This window comes from Schistocerca gregaria, chromosome 2 (genome assembly GCF_023897955.1).
Source record: "Schistocerca gregaria isolate iqSchGreg1 chromosome 2, iqSchGreg1.2, whole genome shotgun sequence".
Classification (NCBI taxonomy): domain Eukaryota; kingdom Metazoa; phylum Arthropoda; class Insecta; order Orthoptera; family Acrididae; genus Schistocerca; species Schistocerca gregaria.
In genome coordinates this window covers 536,072,544-536,094,634 of record NC_064921.1, presented here as the reverse complement: position 1 = coordinate 536,094,634, position 22,091 = coordinate 536,072,544, and the positions used below count along the sequence as shown (strand labels likewise).

The 22,091-nt window shown below is 44.6% G+C and overlaps 1 protein-coding gene across 1 annotated transcript in view; it reads right to left on the bottom strand.

Annotated features, from left to right (window-relative positions):
* LOC126330717 (agrin-like) overlaps positions 1-22,091 on the bottom strand; it is a 195,961-nt gene that overhangs the window by 65,703 nt on the left and 108,167 nt on the right. The window contains exons 6-12 of the mRNA XM_049996390.1: positions 17,437-17,682; positions 11,515-11,763; positions 9,051-9,119; positions 7,115-7,252; positions 6,843-7,010; positions 2,825-3,007; positions 40-217 (exon numbers count right to left, since the gene is read on the bottom strand). Of these exons, the coding sequence (XP_049852347.1) occupies positions 40-217; positions 2,825-3,007; positions 6,843-7,010; positions 7,115-7,252; positions 9,051-9,119; positions 11,515-11,763; positions 17,437-17,682 (1,231 nt within the window). The remainder of the gene's footprint in view (positions 1-39; positions 218-2,824; positions 3,008-6,842; positions 7,011-7,114; positions 7,253-9,050; positions 9,120-11,514; positions 11,764-17,436; positions 17,683-22,091) is intronic.

Here is a 22,091-nt window from a genome sequence, read left to right as displayed (position 1 = left end):
TTTATGCGCGGTTCGTTGAGAACGGCTGCCGGTACTCACCCGTTAACGACGGCCAGCGACACGTAGTCTCCCGTGCCGTCCTCCTCCTGCTGCGTGTACAGGATGATGCCGTTGCTCTCGTATGTCTTGAACTCCACCTCTATGCTCAGCTTGTTGTACGCCTCCAGCGCTTTCAGTCGCATGTAAGAGTGTCCGTCGAAGGCCGGAATGTCCTCAGCTGGGTGAAGAAGAATTCAATAGAAGCTACCGGTGGAAAGTCTACTTACTTCTCGTGTACTCGTTTATATACAAAAAGTGTGTTACCTGTTGCAAACAGTTCAAAAAAGACAAATGCAGACATCCGAAGATCGGCATAGATACCTGAAAACTATTATGAACTTAATAAAGTAGAAATTTTTTTGAAACTAGGACCATTTGTACATTTTTTCTCATAAACTGCAAATGTTGAGGTACCACTGTTTTGCTTTATGCGAAGTAGTTGGACGGGTATTATAGAGAACTAGCGTAATTTTTTTTAAATTTTTTACTGGCCTTACGCTGCTCTATAGGGTCCGTATTAGATGGGTACCCGCTTGCGGTAAATTTGGAACTTGTTTTTGACGCCCAATAGCCTTCCAGCCGCCAAAAACGCGCCTATGTGTAAAGGGTGGGATAGTCGAGTGCGTCGGCCATTTCACTGTCATTCCAGCTCTTTCCTTTGTCTTTTTGCGTTTTTGAAGCCATCTGTTCTCCTAAAATGATGTCTATACTGCACGAAAGCTACACACAGCCGATTTTTTCGCCGAATGCTAAGCAATTTTAATTATTCTCGGATATTTTATCGGACTGACACGTTTTTTCTGCATGAATATTCAGCAACAAAACTTGCTGCTATCTTGAGGCGACTTCTGAGGAAGCCAGTACCTTCCTCGTCAGACGCCGGCGCCGTCTTAGGGTTCAGGAACCGGCTGCCTACAAGTGAAGCATACGCCCAACAAATCACCGATTTTGTTCAGTTTTCGCACGACTGTAGAATATACTTGTATATAACGAATAGAACTCTATTACGATGCCCTTCTCAAATGTTTTCGGAAAATGCTTGTGACCGTCCTGCAAATTGGAAGGCCACAATTTCACCCTTTGAAATTCGCTCCGTTGGCTGTAGAAGAGCGAGTGCATTTACCGTGGCCTGGTTGTCTTTTTGCTTTATACGTTACACCACACTGAGCCTTCTGGTTGTGTGGATTCCCTAGTAAACGATAGACAAAGATGGCGCTTTGGTAACTATGGCACTACGCTGCCTGTTGGTGGACGACGCTGAAACCATTATCAGTACGTCTAGTATCCCCCAGGTGCCATGCGCCATCATTGGGTCAAAATCGACGTCGTCTTTCCAGGTGTTCTTTTTTCCAGCAATGTACTGTTATGTATTAAGACTTATGTCGATTACTTTTGAAATAATAAACAGTTTACTTACTTTTCCACCTGTCTCGTTTTCATTTGATTGCTCTCTCTCTCTCTCTCTCTCTCTCTCTCTATATATATATATATATATATATATATATATATATATATATATATATGGTGTTTCAAAAATGACCGGTATATTTGAAACGGCAATAAAAACTAAACGAGCAGCGATAGAAATACACCGTTCGTTGCAATATGCTTGGGACAACAGTACGTTTTCAGGCGGACAAACTTTCGAAATTACAGTAGTTACAATTTTCAACAACAGATGGCGCTGCAAGTGATGTGAAAGCTATAGAAGACAACGCAGTCTGTGGGTGCGCCATTCTGTACGTGGTCTTTCTGCTGTAAGCGTGTGCTGTTCACAACGTGCAAGTGTGCTGTGGACAACATAGTTTATTCCTTAGAACAGAGGATTTTTCTGTGGTTTATGCAAGATGGTGCCCGGCCACATCGCACGGCCGACGTCTTTAATTTCCTGAATGAATATTTCGATAATCGTGTATTGCTTTGGGCTATCCGAAACATACAGGAGGCGGCGTGGATTGGCCTCCCTATTCGCCAGACATGAACCCCTGTGACTTCTTGCTGTGGGGACACTTGAAAGACCAGGTATACCGCCAGAATCCAGAAACAATTGAACAACTGAAGCAGTACATCTCATCTGCATGTGAAGCCATTCCGCCAGACACGTTGTCAAAGGTTTCGGGTAATTTCATTCAGAGACTACGCAATATTATTGCTACGCATGGTGGATATGTGGAAAATATCGTACTATAGAGTTTCCCAGACCGCAGCGCCATCTGTTGTTGACAATTGTAACTACTGTAATTTCGAAAGTTTGTCTGCCTGAAAATATACTGTTGTCCCAAGCATATTGCAACAAACGGTGTATTTCTATCGCTGCTCGTTTAGTTTTTATTGCCGTTTCAAATATACCGGTCATTTTTGAAACACCATATATATATATATATATATATATATATATATATATATATATATATATATATATGGCCGTAGATATTTACTGCTACCTGTGAGAAAATAGGCGAGGTCGTTATTACTCTATAAGCACAACGAGTAAAATTTCTTTATTTGGTATCGTTCCTGGTGAAACAATTTTATTTGCTAGCAGTCTAGAAGTCAGTGTGTAAAGCAATAAGTGCTGCTGGCGAACGTTCATGAGAAACCAACTATTGAACACGTCAGAACAGCCGAGAAGAATTAAAGCTAGACGTTGTCCAGCGTTCGCTGTAGACCAACGACTCGCCGTGTGGCATGCGGAATAAGTCTGAAACCCGTCTCGCAACTTACAACAGCAAGACTGTCTAAAGCGTGATGGCAACCGACCTGTGAGTGTTTGGTGTGTACTCACGGATGCAGAGCGTGTCGGTGGCGCGCGTATAGCCGGCCGCGCAGGCGCACGCGCCCTGGCTGCAGGCGGAGTGCGGCGACGCGCAGTCAGCGCCCGTGGCGCACGGCTCGCCCAGCAGCGCCGCCCCCGCCACCCGCGCGCTCACCACTTGCGGCGGCGCCCGCACCGCCTCAGAGCGCCGGTCTGCAACCCGACACACAACACTAGTACGCACGGTTGTTACACAACAGGCTGACGGTTAAACACAGGTTCGCCTACAAAGCAGTATTCAAAAACTGCATCAGAAAACAAAAGTGCACTTTACGAAACAAAAGGGCCAAGTACTGTTCCATAAAATACAGCGCCGCACAAACAAATGTGAAGTACTCAGAAAGGGAGGAGAAAACAAAATGAAACTTTGCATTTTGAGAGAACATAAGATGTCATAGCAGTGCTTGCGAAATACAGTGAAACAAACAACGTGGCAGAATGAGCCCACATATCAGCGCACCCGATGGCTCCCGACACCATGACACCCCTGTGCCTCTCTAAACCATTGGAAGAACGACACCCCTCTCTAGGTCGCCACCATACTCGCCGATGATTGTCATTTAGTGTACGGCAGAACTGAGCACAATGTAAATATAGGAGACGCAGTTCTCTGTGAGAGGTACAACAGCATTCATCAAGTGTCTATGCTTCCCAGTCACAGCACCATTCCAAACGCTGTTGTTTATGTTGTGGTGGTAATAGCAGCCTACAAATGGGGCGGTAATTCCCTAGTCTGGCTGTCACTAATCTCCAACCAGTGGTGCTGGATGACAGAATGTTGCAGGGAGTCCACTATGTGTTCACGGACGGCAGTGCTGGGGGCACTATATGGCGATACTCCCCTATGGTGATCAAATGCGGTCGACCAGAACCTTCAAGGCGAGTATGTCTGCCCTCAGGTCCCGTGGAGTCCAACATTGGGCCACTGTCGTATCTGAATCTCCCACAAATCTGGGTATTGTATGACTCGATGATCCAGCCAAATGGAGACCCACAATGAGCCCGTTTTGAAACTGCCAAGTGCTGATACTGCTGTTTCACACGAAACTGCGGCACCTCCATGCCCTTCACAGTGATCGCTCAATATTTGACGCTGTTCACGCCACTTATGATTTCTACCTGACCGATAACAACACTAAACATGAACAACACTATTGCAATCTGTACGCCGCTCTAACTTTCACAGACATTTGCAAAACTAATCACTGACACCACACCACAGATGGTGTGTACTTGTACGAAATTACATTCACGTCCGATATTGTCTTCTGGGTGCTTCACTTTTTTTGTCAGGCAGTGCATAAAAGTGAGACATTGAAACACCGTCACGTCCACTCCTGACATCCGTCAATGGACTCCCTGCAACATTCACCGTCATCCCGCACAACTGGTCGGAGACTGGCAGCAGCCAGCCTAGGGGAATTACGAGCCCGTGCGTATGCTCCCGTCAACACAACACAAACAGCTACCGGCAAGCATAGACTGCTCACGAATGGCGTCTCATTGTGTTCAGCGATGAATCGCGGTCGCACACAGCCCCGGATGGGCATCGTCGGCGAGGGTGGTGGGCGACCCATTCTTCCAGTATTTTGGAGGGGTTACAGGGATGTTACCCCTCGCGTTATGGTGTGGGGATCCATTGGCTATGACCGCAGGTCACGGGCGTTAGTTGGTCAGCACAGCTGTACGTCACGTATGTCGTGCTCCCTCCTTAATTACTTCCGATGCAACATTATCGTGATGCCATTTTTCAACAGGAGAATGCTCCACCACACATAATATGTGTCTCCTAGAACTGTCTGCCTGATGTTAAGGTACTCCTGCAGCCAGAAAAGTCCCTAGATCTGTCTACAGTAGAGATAAGCTGGGACGTCAAAGCCATCCCAGCGCCAGTATATAAAATTTCATGGACTAATCACAACATGTGTGGGTCAGTTTGCTCAGGAGAGGTTACAACGGCTTTATGACACCTTTCGCAATAGAAGAGTGCATGCATCTAGGTCAGAGGGTGCACACAATCATAGGCTTTTATTGACAAGTACCTTGTAAAACTAACTCGATATAGTAATCGCCGAAATGTCATCACGTAGGCTCACAGCCCGTTAAGTATTATTTAGTGTCCTCCTCTCCTTCTGTGTGCTTCGCTTTTTTTGTCAGGCAGTGAAATTGGTTTCAGCCGAAACCGGGAATTGTGAAATCGTGGCGAGAATTAGCAATACAGGTATACGTCATTGTTACATCCAGATAACCACATTGTCCACTCACGAACTCAATGTGATTTCTTGTACCTAATAATGAGGAATACCGACGTTTCTCATCAGGATCTGAGGATTTCAGATACCGGCTGAAACACGTTATTTTGTGGGAAATATTTTACGATTGTATAAGAAAATAAACACCTTTGTATAAATTAAAACTAGATCCTCCATGTTCTGACGAAAGGAATCTACTACGTATTATTTCTGGACTTTCTTCATCGTTGCAGGATGACGTGTCACGTAGTTCTACATTTTTTGTTTTGTTTATAGAAAGAAATAAGTGTTTGGCTTCTTGCCCTTACAGCCGACATATTTGCAAATAAATTCTTCCTACACGATGTATTTACTTATTACTTTATCCAGACTGAATATTACCATTATCTGAATATCGTTATCAAATGTAAATCTTCACTCACAATTATATGTTGTCACTTTCGTAATGTTCGATTATGTCCGTTCTGGATTCAAGCAGAAAAGCCACAGTTATGCCTGCGGTTAGAACCGAACCTGTGACATGCATATCAGGACGTGCGATGTGATAGCAAGACAATTTAGTCTCCCTGTCTTCATGATATTTCAATAATACCACGTCCGAGGTGTCTGTTGGACGAGAATCGTACCGTCAGTGATTACACATTTGGGATACGCATGCTAGGTAATTGAATAATTATCTTAGAATGCACAAATGGAAAAAAAAACAAATAGAAAACTTCATGTGACCAAGTAGTGGCGAAATAACTCAACAAGCTCTCCTATCTTTCTACAGATGAGAAATCGAATGTTCAGATCACTCAGTCAAAGGTACTGAAATCTTTGTTGTTTGGTTGTCATTATGTAGTCAGTGCCATAAGCAGAGATCTGTACGAGTGATCAGTAGTGGAAATGTCTAAACATTTCATATTTCTACTATAAAGTTCTCTGTTTCCAACCAGTCGTAGGTAGATAAATGTCTTCAGTTTAACAGGTCCACAAGTACCGGGTGATCAAAATGTCAGCATGACTTTGAAAACTTAATAAACCACGGAATAATGTAGATAGAGAGGTAAAAATTGACATACATGCTTGGAATGATATGGGGTTTTATTAGATCCACCCCATATTGCTAGACGCGTCAAAGATCTCTTGCGCGCGTGGTTTGGTGATGACCGTTTGCTCAGCCGCCACTTTCGTCATGCTTGGCCTCCCAGGTCCCCAGACCTGAGTCCGTGCGATTATTGGCTTTGGGGTTACCTGAAGTCGCAAGTGTATCGTGATCGACCGATATCTCAAGGGATGCTGAAAGACAACATCCGACGCCAATGACTCACCATAACTCCGGACATGCTTCACAGTGCTGTTCACAACATTATTCCTCGACTACAGCTATTGTTGAGTAATGATGGTGGACATATTGAGCATTTCCAGTAAAGAATATCATCTTTGCTTTGTCTTACTTTGTTATGCTAATTATTGCTATTCTGATCAGACGAAGCGTCATCTGTCGGACATTTCTTGAACTTTTGTATTTTTTTGGTTCTAATAAAACCCCATGTCATTCCAAGTATATGTGTCCATTTGTACCTCTCTATCTACATTATTCCGTGATTTAATCAGTTTTCAAATTTATACTGAGTTTTTGATCACGCGGTAAATTAGCCTGATCGATTGTTTCACTAGGACGTAGTAAGGACAGAGTGTTAGTGTAGCGGCAGAACAAATCTGCAGTTAAAGGAGGCAGTGCGGGTACTGACAGCCCAGGTCCTCGACGGCTTGGTCGGCCATGAAGCCCGGCTCCCTCTGAGGCTCGGAGGGCTGCCGGCTGCGCTTGTGGCCGCGAGGCAGTAGGTGCCGCGGCGACTTGGAGGCCTTCCTCGCCTGCTTCACCACTGCTTCAGGGGGGTCACGGTCCTCGAAACCTCCTGTAATAGAACAAAACACTCAAAGTAAGTTCAGTTAACGATCGTCAGAGAAATGATGCCATGACTCTGTAAGCGCCGAGCACTCGGCTGCTGGCAGTACACACCTCCGCACGCGTCAACTCCATCTCGCGCGCCCTGGCTCTCCCAGAAGTCCCGCTGGCACTGCTCGCACTTGAACCCCGTGAAGCCTCTCTTACACACACATTGCCCAGTGATAGGGTCGCAGCTGTCCGACACGGATCCTGCAAGGACCAACACAAGTCACTGCATTCTCATTCCATATTATTGTTAACAATAATCAGTCGTCTATTAACTTGACCCTAGCCAAACTAACATTTAGTAGTCTTCCTGGCTTGTAGGCAGAGCGAGTTACATTATCTGAGCAAAAGTATCTGGACATCAAGCTGTCAAGAGTGGCGGATCTGCCAGTATAAAATGATGCGGGGAGTATTGTGCTACACGTAGAGAATCAGTAACAGCAGAATGAGTCGGTCTGAAGAGTTCGCTGACTTCGAACGTGAAGTGGGCATTGGTTGTCACCTGAGTAACAAATCCGTCGAGAACATTTCAATTCATCTAAAGCTGTCCAAGTCGACTCTCGCTTGGTGATGTGACTGTGAAATGGAAACGCAAAGGAACAACCGCCGGGCGCTTCAGTCTGGAACCGTACGACCGCTACGGTCGCAGGTTCGAATCCTGCCTCGGGCATGGATGTATGTGATGTCCTTAGGTTAGTTAGGTTTAAGTAGTTCTAAGTTCTAGGGGACTGATGACCTCAGATGTTAAGTCCCATAGTGCTCAGAGCCATTTGAACCATTTTTCAAAGGAACGACCACAGATAAACACACCTGAGGCAGACCTCATGTACTGACGGACATAGAACGTCGAGAATGGCAGAGGGTGGTTGTAAAAATAGTACGAATCCAGCGCAAGGACTGTCCAATGAGTTCGAAAGTGCTACCAGCAGTCCACGTAGCACAATGGCCGAACACGGAGAGTTAAAAAGAATGGGATACAGCTCCTCATAAGCTGTCCTCATAACGAATACGAAATTTCTGTTGTCAGTGCTAAGTGACGCTTAAAGTGATGTGGAGAGCGACGTCGATAAAGACTGAATGACTGGAAACGAGTGATTTAGAGTGATGAATCACGATACACCCTGTGGCAATACGATGGAAGGGTTTCGTTCTGACGAATACCTGCAAAACATTAACTGCAGTCATGTCTACAGTGAAATATGGAGAACGCGATGTTACGGTATGGGGGTGTTTTTCGTGGTTATAAATGCACTTAAGAAAACACTAAATGTGGAAGGATGTGAACACATTTTACATTACTGGCTCTGGTTCAAATGGCTCTGAGCACTATGGGACTTAACAGCTATGGTCATCAGTCCCCTAGAACTTAGAACTACTTAAACCTAACTAACCTAAGGACATTCACACAACACCCAGCCATTACGAGGTAGAGCAAATCCCTGACCCAGCCGGGAATCGAACCCGGGAACCCGGGCGTGGGAAGCGAGAACGCTACCGCACGACCACGAGATGCGGGCTTACATTACTGTGTGCTGCCTACAGTACAAGAACAATTCGAAGCGGATGACTGCGTAATTATGACAGTTAAGACTGTCCTAAAGCAGCATCTAAGAATCTAATAGAGACCTCTGGAATGAGTTAGAACGTCGATTTCACTCCACATCCCAACGTCTAACATCGCAACCTTCTCTGGTTTTAGCTCCAGTCACTGAGACACGTCATTGAAAGAGTTCCCAGCAAAGCCATCATAAAGCCGAAGGGTGGAAGCACCCCATATTAAAGTCAACTAATAGGTGTCAGGAAACTTTTGGTCAGATGCTGTATGTTCTCCGGAAGTAAATGTTATGTCGTTCAATTTTCTTACTTCTATTGGCATTAACTGTTCTAAATGTATGAGAGACCTGTATAGTGCATGCGTATCACTATATTATTACTGCTACAAACTACAGTTTTACCTACTTCCATCGTCAACTTTAAGTGCCCGGTCTTAGCTTTGACTCACCTCTGCTGTCACATTCGCAGTGCCTCAGTTGTTCAGCGTTCTTTGTCGGCCGGAGGCTTGAGTCGCCATCTTGAAAAAGAAAAACAAAAACGAGTGAAACTTTAGCACATTATTACCGGGAAAAGATATTTTAGTGTTTCTTCAGTTCATTATTCATTTATGAGCTACAGCTTTGACACACTATGACAACAAATGTATTTGGTATTAGTTATTCATAAATCATCTTCAATACATTTCGCCACTAATTTAGTCCCATGTCGACTACTCCAAGATTGGCATTAGCGAAGACAGAAAGGAAACCCATCAAGTTCACTTACATTTTGTTTTTATTACTGTAATTGTTGGCTGCCAGGTGAAGATGTGTATCGAAGTATGTATAAAACACTGGAAAATCACCATCTCAATATGAATTCATAATTTAATGTTTCTCCCAAGTATACAACGAACTATAAAAACTCATGATAACGTCTCCATAATTTTCTTAGTATTGTTACAAAAATATATTTTGTGTTGACTTAATGATCTACAGTATAAATGAAAGTATCTGCATGGGCCTCTAACTTTTACTGGGTAGAAAATGTATCTAATGAAAAGTTACCAGTGAACATTACTGGGAGGCGTCGAGGACGCGGGAGGGGGGGGGGGCGAATTTCTGTTCCCTAAATAATGAAATGGTCACCCTTTTGAGCAACTTAATAACAGCAGTATAAGTAACGAAATGAGTGTCACTGTGGCACAAAAGGCTTTCTGTAAGTACGGAGACATAATATTATTGTGACGGAAGAAATAAGGAAGAGGGAGGAAGATTAGAGTTTATCGTGCAGTCGACAGCGTGGCCATTACAGACGGAGCGCAACCTCAGATTATGAAAGGATAGGCTAGAAAACCCGCAGTGCTGTTTTAAAATGAACCATACTGGCATTTGCCTGGAGCGATTTATGGAAATCAAGGAAAACGTAAACCTGGCTGGCTCGGCGGGGATTTGAACCGTCGTCCTCCCGAGTGCCAGTCCAATATGCTAACCACTGCGGCACTTAGCTGAACTGAAGAACTAAGTAGCGGTCAGAGACACACCTGCAGTTTTCAGGAAAAATAGAATGGTCAATCGTGGCTACCATCAGCACAGCGCTAAGCAACCGGAGACCAAAGAAAGGACGTACCACTTTACTTCCAGAGTTCAGCCGTAAGTGACAGGAGGGCATGCAGCTAAAGTCACCCTTCTGTGAGCGGCTGTTATTCGCTAGCCGTGCCATTCAGATAGCTGGAAGGCGCTTCGCCCCTCTTTGCGGTACCAGCTCCTGTCAGAGCTAAATCCTATTGAAATTCTTCGTTAGTGGAAAACGAGCTACTTTCCGTGTTAAGTGTACTGATATCGCAGTCCCGAGAGCGCTTTCAAGCAGCTAAGAGCTGACAATATGTGTTAGAAAATGAAACTGAATTTGTTCAGTACTGGTTATTTGCTTTCTGTGTATTGTTCGTGGAAGATATCGATAGAGCACTTTCCTGCGGATGCCAAAGATCCCAGGATCGAGCTCCGGTTCGGCTCCCAATTCTTATTTGTCAGGAAATTTTTAATTATCATCTCGGTAAAATAAATTTTTGTGTGTTTGCAGGTACGTGCCCGCTTTGAATCGCCATGCCACAGTACTGCAACACTTCGTTAGAAGAGCCAATACAAAACGGCGCAACCCTTCTGCACCATACCAGTGGTCTGTTTACTTCGTCGATTCAGTTTCAGGAAGACAGGATTGAGAATGTGGACAAACAAACCACTTTATTCTACTGGCTGATTTTACTTAGTGTCGTTCTTACGATTATTTATTCATTGATTTCTTATTGGTTCATTTTTTATGGACGAAATAGTTGAAAAAGTGAATATCCGCAGCTAAGGAACGCATTTATAGAATAAAAATCCGCTTCAGTTGCCAATAATTTGTGAATTTATTCCACGACCGGTTTCGAAGTCTAAAGCTTCATCTTCAGGTGCCACCAGATAATTACGGTCTCATAAATGTGTGGCGGTCACTCAGTCATTGGGGATCTCACCCATGTCAACAGAACACATGGGAGCATAGAACCAGCAACCATAGAGCCCGCCTGGACAACAGGACACAGAAGTGGTTGCTGGTCCTGCGCCTCCATACGTACGGTTGACTTGCCCGAACGCCACACATTTATGAGACCGTAGTTATCTGGTGGGACCTGAAGATGAAGCTTTAGGCTTCGAAACTGGTCTTGGAATAAATTAAGAAATTACTGGCAATTGAAGATGATTTTGTTCCACAAATATTTTTTATGAGTTGGCAGGTAAGAGAATTCTCCTTCACATGACTCTCCCATGCAGTTCTTTCTTCTTTAGTAGTTACTTGCAAATGTATTAAACATTTGGCAGTAGTGTGAGACATTCCTCGCGAATGCTTGACAACAGAATTAGAGCGCAGTTTCGCTGGTAGTGGAAGCTCACCAGAGCGGCAGACCTCTGGAGCGGCCTGGGTGAGCGTGTTGCCGCCGAGGCAGGCGGCGCGCCGCAGCAGGCAGGGGCTGGCGTAGCGGCGGCCGTCGCTGCCGCACACCTCCTCGCGCCGGCCGCCCTCTGCGCCGTCGACGTCTGCGTCCCCGGCGCTGGCCGGGCACTCGGGGCACTCGCAGACGGAGCGGCCGGCTCGCAGCACGCACACCTTGCCGCCCGAGCACGCGCACTTCTCTGCCGCACCTGTCGGCAGCCCACACTTGCATCTTTGCTGTTGTCGACTTCAGCTCTTCGCTCTAGTCCACGGTGTGCAAACCTCTTCTCTGTGTAACTAACCGCCGCAACCTACATTGATCTGAACTTGCTCGAACACTCTTGCCTTGGTCTCCCTCGGCACTTGACGCCTTTACGTGTGTCCTATCAACAAATCACTTCGTGTGGTCGAGTCTTGCGTCTACGTCTACATTTGCACTCTACAAGCGACCATTTGGTTTGTGGTGAAGACTATTTCGTGTACCACTCTCATTTCCCCCCTTTCCAGCCGGCCGCTGTGGCCGAGGGGTTCTAGGCGCTTCAGTCAGGAACCTCGCTGCTGCTACGGTCGCAGGTTCGAATCCTGCCTCGGGCATGGATGTGTGTGATGTCCTTAGGTTAGTTAGGTACAAATACTTCTAAGTCTAGGGGACTGATGAGCTCAGATGTTAAGTTCCACAGTGCTTACAGCAATTTAAACCATTTTTAACCAACCTTTCCCGATCTGTTGGCGAATGGTCCGTGACACGAATGACAGTCGGTATGTCTCCGTGTGAGCTTTAATTTCTCTAACTTTACGTTCATGGCAGGAGTAAGCAGTGTATTAGATGTCCCGTCTACAAACTATCCTCTCGGAAATTTAACAGTTAACCACACCGTGATACAGGATGCCTCTAGGGCAGCGTCTGCCCCTGGACTTGACTCGGCATTTCCGTTACACTTTGGCACTTACTAAAAGAAGCTGAAATGAAACAGGCTGCTCTTCTTTGGATCTTCTCTATTTCCTCTATCAATCCCACCTGGAAAGGATTCCAAACCGTCGAGTAGTATCCAAGTATCGGTCGAACGATGGTTTTGTACGCTAAAATGTTTGCTGGTGGACTACAGCTCCTGAGGACTCTTCCGATCAGTCTTAGTCTGGTATCTGCCTCAACTGCAATAAGTTTCATGTGTTCCACTTTAAAACGTTCCGTATTTTATGGATGCGTCTGCGTCCAGTATTTATTCTGCAATCATGTAAGCATTCAATAACCGTTCTTTGTGTCTTTTTAGGCGCAATACGTTACATTTGTTTATGTCAAGGGTCGACTGCCGATCCCCGCAGCAAACCTCGATAGTCTACAGAGCTGCCTTCATTCCGGTACAATTTTATAGCGTCGCTATTTCTCTGTCTACAACACCATCCCCGAGAAGCCTCTTGGAAGTTCCCACGTCATCGTCAAGGTCACTTGTATACCTTGTGAAAAGTAATGATCTTGTAACAGTCCCTAGCGGTACACTCGTTGTTACTTTCATGTCTTTGTGCTGTTGGTTACAACTCTTCAGTCCAGTCACATAGCTGGCCTGGTATTTCGTACGCTCGTATTTCGTTCATTAGGCGGTACTGCTGAACTGTATCAAATGCCTTCTGGTAGTCAACGAACACGTCAACTTGGGCGCTGGCATCTTCTGCTTTCTGGGTCTCGTGGATAGACAGGTCGAGGTGTGTTTCACAAGTTCATTGTTTCTACAGACTTCATGCTGATTCCTACAGAGGATGTTTTAGATCTCCAGAAGTTTCATAACATGAGAGCACAAAATATGCTCCAAAATCCTGTAACAGATCACAGTCAACGATGCAGGCCTATATTTTATTGTGTCTTTTCGACAAACTTTTTTGAAAATCTGAATAACGTGCTTTTTTCCAGCACGTGGAAAGTTTCGCTCCTCCAGCGACCTATAGTGCACTGCTGCTAGAAAAGGAGCAAATCCCGCCAACTCTATGTGGAACGGTATTGGTATCTAGTCATATCAAGTCGCCTTTCCTCTCTTGGGCGATTTCAGGTGATTCTGTATTCCGTAGCCACTTATTTCAATAGCTGTCATTTTGTGTCAAAGGTTTCGTTTTCTCCCAATTTGATTCAGTAGCTCGTCACTAGCTATTTGATTCACCCATCGAATCTTCACCATTATTCTGTATTACCATTTCAAAGGTTTCTATTCTCTTCTGGGCTGACTCTTTATCATCGACGTTTCACTTCACATTTCAGACAAATATTTCATTTCACATTTCAGACAAATACCTTCGGAGAAGTTTTTCTAAAAGTTAAAATGAATTCCACGTTAAGAATTTCTCACTTTCAGAATCACTTATCTTGCAGTTGCACTCTGCAATTTCCACCCTCTCTAGTTCGGCCATTGTCACTTTTTTACTGCCCAAAATGCCCGTATTTTTTAGTACACCGTCATTATGAACAATGACGTCAAACTCGCGTCAGACGAGACGACGAGGAAAAAAGTTTAATGAACGTGTGTGAGAAAAAGTAAGATTCCTACGCTAAAGACCGTTTTAATCTGTGGAAACCGTGTCAACAACCTTGATGCGAATTAATTTCGTGTTGTTATTTAGGTTTTATTCACGGCTACCAGTCCTAGTGGACCAGTCATCTGAATGTGATCTGAAAGGGGGCCATCTGATTATTCTACTGTGGAAAATAGAGCCTAAATCATGTCTTAGTTCATTACACTCTCAGCTCACCAAATAGATTATGTTCTGCCCCCTCGTCCAGACATCACTAAAACATTGTACGCCTGCTGCGCAATTTCCCATGTCTGAATTACGACACTGTTTGTACATACGGATTCACCTATTGTACGCATGTTACACAATTCCATCTGAAGGGAATTATAACTACCATTTACAGTAATGTTTAACTTTTGTCCACTAGTGAAAACAATCATGCAGTATAACCAATTGACCCCTCTAATAAGTATGTGACTGCGCTAAAATAGGGCATAATAAATTCTGAAAGGCACTCTTTAATTGGAAACATCGTTATTAACAATCTTAACCACAGGAAGTCACTATCTACAGCAACCTGTGTGATCGAGGCAAAACTAAATGTACCTTCTCAGTGCTGTTCATTGGAGCGCGTTGTTTGTCCGATTGTGAACGAAACTAAGCCATTTTGTGGAGAGAACGTCAAGAAGTATACAAGCATGTTATAATGCACAAGGTGCAGCAACACAATTTTGAGTGTTAGTAACAGTTGTTGTCACCCCATATCTACAAGGAATGTACTTTCGAACCCACTACTTTCATTTTGGTTACTGTTTTATTTTTATTTCATTTTAAGGTTTTTTTCAGTCAATAAAACCTACTCTTTCAGTCCCTTCTCCTTTTGAACGTAAGCCGTTACACGCTCGGAAGTATGCAGGGGGGTGGAAAATAATTTTGGTGCATCTTTGGTGATGTTTGTTTTATGGGTTTTAAGTCGTGATTGAACGCATATTCCTATTCGTAATGTTTCTCCTCCTAATGCTGCAGACATCATCAGACGTTATCAGGACTCAGATAGCACTCTAGAGATTTAAACAAGTTCAGCAAGCGAAGCGGTCGATACGTATCCACGCAATGGTCGGGTCATTGCGTCATCAGACTGCTAACCAAGGTTGCAGCGAGAGTTACACCGACAATGGGGCATTCCGCTGACGACCGACAACGGCCGAGGACTGTCAATCTTTTCAAATCAGTGCGCCAATAGTTGCGCCGTCTCGTTGCAACCTATCTCAACGTCTGAAAGCACAGACTTCAGACGACGCTCGAGTAATTTAGATCTGTTTTCTTCGGTCGAACCGGGGGACATTACCATACTCGAAACGTGGGTTGTGAGACTTGTTTAATTTTAGCACAAGGAAGAAGGAGTTTATGGCACGTTGAGAAAAAAAATCCAAATGTGTGTGAAATATTGTGGGAGTTAACTGCTAAGGTCATCAGTCCCTAAGCTTACACACTACTTAACCTAAATTATCCTAAGGACAAACACACACACCCATGCCCGAGGGAGGACTCGAACCTCCGTCGGGACCAGCCGCACAGTCCAAGACTGCAGCGCCTTAGACCGATCGGGCATGCTGAGAAAGAGAAAGATAATAACTATTGTCCGTGGTCCGAAATGGCTACTTTGTTGGGAACTGCAAGTTTGGAACAACTTCAAAATTTAGTAATAAGGAATTGAATGATACCTTCTATTACATTATGCATCTGGAACGTAGTCAAACCTGTATCGGAAATTTTAGGCCTCGATTACAATCGGGGGCGTACGTTAATTTTGAGACGCTTAAAGCTATTGTAGTGAAGTTGTTTTTGTGGATTGTGTTATTTGAGAATTAGCTGTCTTCATGTAATTATTAACAACATTATTATTAATATTTTTATTATTATTCTTGGTTATTGGTTTTTTATGCCAGTTGAGTTGTGACTCTGTTAAATGAGATTGTTTGCAAATGTGGCGCATTTTTTTCCATTTTCCAGTGCGTTTGGTTTGCAGTGTATTTTATTCCAAAATTTATATTTGTCTTTGACATAAATGTTGAATTATTAAGAAATGTGTGTTTCGCTGAATTTATTTCAAGTTGTGCATAGTGTTCATAATTTTGGCTTTTAATGTCACCATGAATCATCTCGAGTATGTAATACAACGGTCCTCTTTTCATCTCATACACATATTAGCAAAATTTGTCTTGTTATTTCCTTAACTGAAAAACGAGCGTGTAGTAATCGCCACGTCCTTTTGACCAGATAGAGGTCATTCACATGCATTCGGCGATGTTTTAGTAGCAAAAGTCAAAGTGCACAGTCGTCACGAAGCACAGACGCGTCGCGGTATACATGCCGCACAAGGAAGCTAGAATATATTTCAGTTATCGTGTGACTTCTAGCGATCACTGTCGGCACCTGCAATCTGATGACGTCGCAATTCCACTGTTGCGCGAATAAGTATACAGAGTTCAGGATGCCGAGCTTGTTTGAGTTCGATAATCAAGTAACGGAGTATTTGGAACTCTGTCATGTTTCCAGCATTAAGAGGCGGGAGTTTAGGCACAGGAATACGCCTTGTACGACAATAGAATGCACATGAACAAAATTAGCCGTGAAAGCCTCCGTTGTGTGATTTTTGAGCAGCTTAATAAGGACGAAGATGAACATCAACAGAAGCAAAACGACGATAATGTAATATAGTAGAATTAAGTCGGATTATGCTGAGGGAATTAGATTAGGAAATGAGACACTTAAAGTAGTAAAGGAGTTTTGCTATTTCGAAAGCAAAATAACTGACGATGGCCGAAGTAGAGAGGATATAAAATGTAAACTGGCAATGGGAAGGAAAGCACTTCTGAAGAAGAGAAATTTGTTAACAACGAGTATTGATTTGAGTGTCAGGAAATCGTTTCTGATAGTATTTGTATGGAGTGTGGCCATGTATGGAAGTGAAACATGGACGATAAATAGTTTGGACAAGAAGAAAATAGAAGCTTTCGAAATGTGGTGCTACAGAAGAATGCTGAAGATTAGATGGGTAGATCACATAACTAATGAGGAGATACTGAATAGAATTGGGGAGGAGTTTGTGGCACAACTTGACTAGAAGAAGGGATCGGTTGGTAGGACACATTCTGAGGCATCAAGGGATCACCAATTTAGTATTGGAGGGCAGCGTTAAAAATCGTAAAGGGAGACCAAGAGATGAATACACCAAGCAGATTCAGAAGGATGTAGGCTGCAGTAGGTACTGGGAGATGAAGAAGCTTGCACAGGATAGAGTTGCATGGAGAGCTGCATCAAACCAGTCTCAGGAGTGAAGACCACAAGACAATGAGGACGCGAGTAGATGGTATACTGACCGCAGGGCGCGCCGGCGTGCAGCACGTGCAGGGCGGGGTCGCGGCGCAGGCAGGCGTCCCTGCGCAGGTGGCACAGCGTCTGGTAGGAGCGGCCGTCCGAGCCGCAGACGGGGGCCGCGGCGGCGGTGCAGGCGGGCGGGCAGACGCAGCGCGCCTCGCCGGACGACGGCGACACCAGGCAGCGCGGCCAGCCGCCGGCGCCGGGGCCCGCCGCCGGGCACGCGGCCGCCGAGCACGGGTTCACGCCTGCGCACCCACACTGCTGCTGTGTACGCACTCGACAAAGTCACTCTCAGCTCTGCCTAGAGCGGTCCGAGTTGCCCACCACAATAACATTATCTTGTCACAAACATCCCCGTACTCCTGTTTGGTGCAGAGTTGACCACTAGGCGTCACAATAGCTTGACCCGCCAGTATAAAAGAAGGTCAGCAGAAAGGCAGTAACACCCCCCCTCCCCATCTCCTCTCAGTCCAAGCCGAGGCACGTAACCGTCTCTGGCTCGTGAAACTCCTCTCTGGTCGAACATAGGGATTAGACCCTTCAACTGTCCTACATACCTATAACACCCTCATCCGCCCCATCCTGCGTTATGCCCACCACACTTCGATCTTCACTGCACCCCCCCCCCCCACCATCTACTACAAATCCCTCCAGATCCTTGACCGCCATGCACTCCACCTCGCATGTTGCATCCGTCTCCCGTCCCCCAGGCGGATCCTTTACGATCTGTTTCCCTTGCCCCACCTCCTCCTGTTCCTTGAATGAATATGGGTCCTATACATCTCCAGCAAACTGGCTCTCCCCCAATCCTTTGGTTTCCCCATCCTCTCCCAGCTTAGCCCGCTGCCGCGCCTGTACCACAGTGTCCCACCTGGCAATTCAGAGGCTGGCTGCTAGATTTGTTACTGGTAGGTTTGATCATCGCGCGAGTTTTACAGAAATGCTTCAGGAACTCGGATGGTAGTCTCTAGTGGAAAGGAGGCGTTCTTTCTGTGAATCGCTACTGAGGAAATTTAGAGAATCAGCATTTGAGGATTACTGCAGTACAATTTTACTGCGGCCAACATCTATTTCGCGGAAAGACCACAAAGATAAGATAAGAGAGATTAGGGCTTGTACAGAGGCATTTAGGCAGTCATTTTATCCCTCGTTCTGTTTGTGAGAGGAACAGGGAGGGAAGATGCTAGTTGTGGTACGAGGTACCCTCCGCCACGCACCGTACGGTGGATTGCGGAGTATGTATGTAGATGTAGATGTAGTCTCCATCTCCACACGCTCCATACCCTCACCCAAGGTGGCTTCCGCCAACTCCCCCTCCTGGACGATGTCCTAGTGCCTTCCATCTACCCCTCCTACCAGATCTAATCCCTTCTTCTCCCCCCTCCCTCCTCAGGGCTCCCTCTCTCCCTCCCTCTCCCCATTCCCTTCTCTCTCCTTTTCCCTGCCAACCACCTTTTCTCTCCTTTTCACCCCCCCCTCCCAGGCTTCCGGCTCCTTCCTTCTCCCTTCCACCACTCCCCTCCTCGCCCCTCCTGGTTTCCCCCTACCGCCTCTCCCCCCTCCCTTTTCTTCCCCCTCCCTCCTACCCTTCACCCAGTGGTAGGTCCCCTTTGGTGCAGTGATTTTTTACCATTTTCGTTGTGGTGTCAGTATTTCTCCAGTGCCATATGCAGTGCTACGTTCCACCAGCACCAACAGTGCCGCCAGCATCATTCATTTGTGTTCCCACTGCGGTGTTCCTTTGTTTATGTGTCGACTCACAGTGCTCATTCTCGGCATGTGTATGTGGCTCTCGCCTATGTTGTTTTTAAATCTACCATTTATAATCTATCTTTGTTCTTGTTTATTCACCAATATATACCATTCTATGTTATGTCTTCTTTTCTCACTTGGCTATGTTTTTCTGTAACTCTCTTGGCTGAAGAGCAGCGTATTGTGCCGCTGCCAGCTCGCCCCATTTTCGAGAGTGAAATAACAATAAAGAGAAAAATTGCAGTAACAGCAGATTCGATCGTTCAGACAAGCTCAGTGACTTCTAAGGCGTCCTAACTTTCTTTCAACCTATCGTTCAACTGTTGAGCTGGTTTAACTAGTGTTTGTAAGCAACTATACCTTCTTGCTACTGACAAAGCAGCACAGATAATAACAAGTTTCGTCTGAACATCCTTCCACAATTTCAAAATTTCATTTGAATAACAAATCCATCAGGGATATTTCAACCCTCTTAAAGCCAGCCAACTCGACTGTTTGTGATGTGATCGTGAACTGGAAACACGAAGGCACAACCACACCTGAACCATGAACAGGTAGACCTCATGTACTGATGGACAGGCACCATCGAGCATTACGGAAGATGGATGAAATCAGAGGAAGAAATCCAAACTCCTATCTGCACAAAGTGCCTAGTGAGTTAAAAAGAATGGGGTGCAATGATCGAGTAGCTCCTCAGAGGTCACAGATTTCTGTAGTCAACGCTAAGTGAAGCTTGAGGTGGTTGAAAGAGTAACACCATTGGACAAATGACTGGAAACGTGCGATTTGGGCTGATGAATCACACTACACCCTGTGTCAATCCGACAGAAAGTTTCGGGTTTTTCGAATGTCTGGAGTACGTTTCCTGCTACCATATGAAGTCCCAACAGTGAAGTATGAAGGTACTGCCGCTACAGCATGGTTAGAATGTGGTCCCATTGTAGCAATTTAAAAACGCTTAATGCGGAAGGATATGAACTGATTTTATAGTACTGTGTCCTGCATAAATTATGCCAACAGCTTCAACAGTTCGGAGACAGTTATGATCTGTATCAGCATGACAACGCACCCTCTCGTAAAGTCGTATCTGCGAGGCAATGGTATATGGACAATAACATTCCTGGAGTGGACTGGCTTTTCTGGAGTCCCGACCTGTACACAATGGACCATCTTTGGGATGAGTTAGAACGTCCACTTTGCTCCAGACCCCAGCGTTCAGCATCAAAATCTACTCTTGTTTGAGCTCTAGAGAAAGAATGAGCTGGCATTCCTCTACAGACATTCAGAGATCTCAGTGAAAGTGTCAAAGCGGAGTCCACACTTATAACGAAGAAGGGTGGACACACCCAACATCAATGCCCACTAGTAGATGTCCTGATTCTTTTGATCAGATAGTGTATATACAAGAATGAAGAACAAAGCTGAAGACTTCTTGGATGTCTGTCTGTTTGGCTGAGAAATCGTTAGACTTTTCCAGAAGAAAATATGGATAACATGTACAAGATATGAAAAGGATTTCAAATGCCGCTAACAGTCACAAAATGGCGTGGCACAACAAGTGAATGTTTCATAAAAAACATTTCATGTGAACAGAACACCAATACACAAAGTGACATCACCTCTTACTAGGTTATCCTTCTCTCTCTCCACAGGATGGTCACAGCAGTCATATAAAGAAGCTTTAATATCTGCATAAACATGTGTTAAAAATTTTGCAATGCCTTTATAGTATCACCACGAAACCTGTCGCTAAATAAATAATTTAGTTGGCAACAAATTTTGTGACTGATAGCAGTATTTGAAATCCATCTTATATTTTTGAAACAGTCACGGTCGATTAATAAACAACATGAATTCAAATTATTTAATATGTAAATTAACCTAAAGGTAACTATTACAATCGAAGGCCAAGACAAAAATGTTGAGATTAAAATGGGCGTAAGGTATCGACTCATTCTGTCTACCTATACATCTAAGAAGGCAATGAAGGAACTAAAATAAACATTTCGCAGTGGAATCAATAATACGATTCGTTGATGACAATGCTATCCTCAGTAAAAAACGGGAAAGAATTACAGGATCTGTTGAGTGGAATTAACTGTATACTCGGTACAGAATACAGATACAGTAAAACATACAAAGACGAAAGTACTGAGGGATAAAGAAATGAGATTAAGAAGAAACTGAGAGCCACGTAGCAAATAAAATTACGGAATTACACTAACCTCGAAGGGAAATGGCACAGGCGGATGAAGTAAGTAGGACATAAGAAGAAGACTATAGGCACAGCGAACAGTTCTCCCAAAAAAGTCTACTAATATCAAACATCGATCTTAATTTTGTACAGTTGTCTAGGCGATTCTGCATCCGGAGCCCAGCACTGTGGTGAAGTGCACTGTGGACTATCGGCACATAGGGAAAGAAGTGAATTCAAACGTTTCTGATGTGCTGAATATTAAGCGCACTGTTCCTATAATAAATAGTGAGATCCTCCGTAGAAGCGGAATGTAAAAGAATGTGTGGAAAACACGAACTAGAAGAAGGGGCAGGATAATACGGCATGTGTTAAGCACCAGGAAATAACTTTCGTAGAGATACAAGAAGCCGTGTGCTGCTAAAAACCGTAGGGGAAGATTGAGGTTGAAGCACATAGAATAAATAATTGAGGCTCACAGTGCTTGTGAGACGAAGAAAGTGTCGAGAACAGAAAATAATGGCGAGTTATATCATAGAAGTTAAAGTACTTATGAAAACAAAACAAAAAAGTAATGCAAAGTGGAGGACGCTACAAGATTCCGTCCATCGCCCATTTCCTTTATTGATATACGTAGTATCCGACGTATGTACGAAGGCGAACACAAATGAGAATTGCTTTCCTGTGGGCGAGAGACGCGTTCTCTCG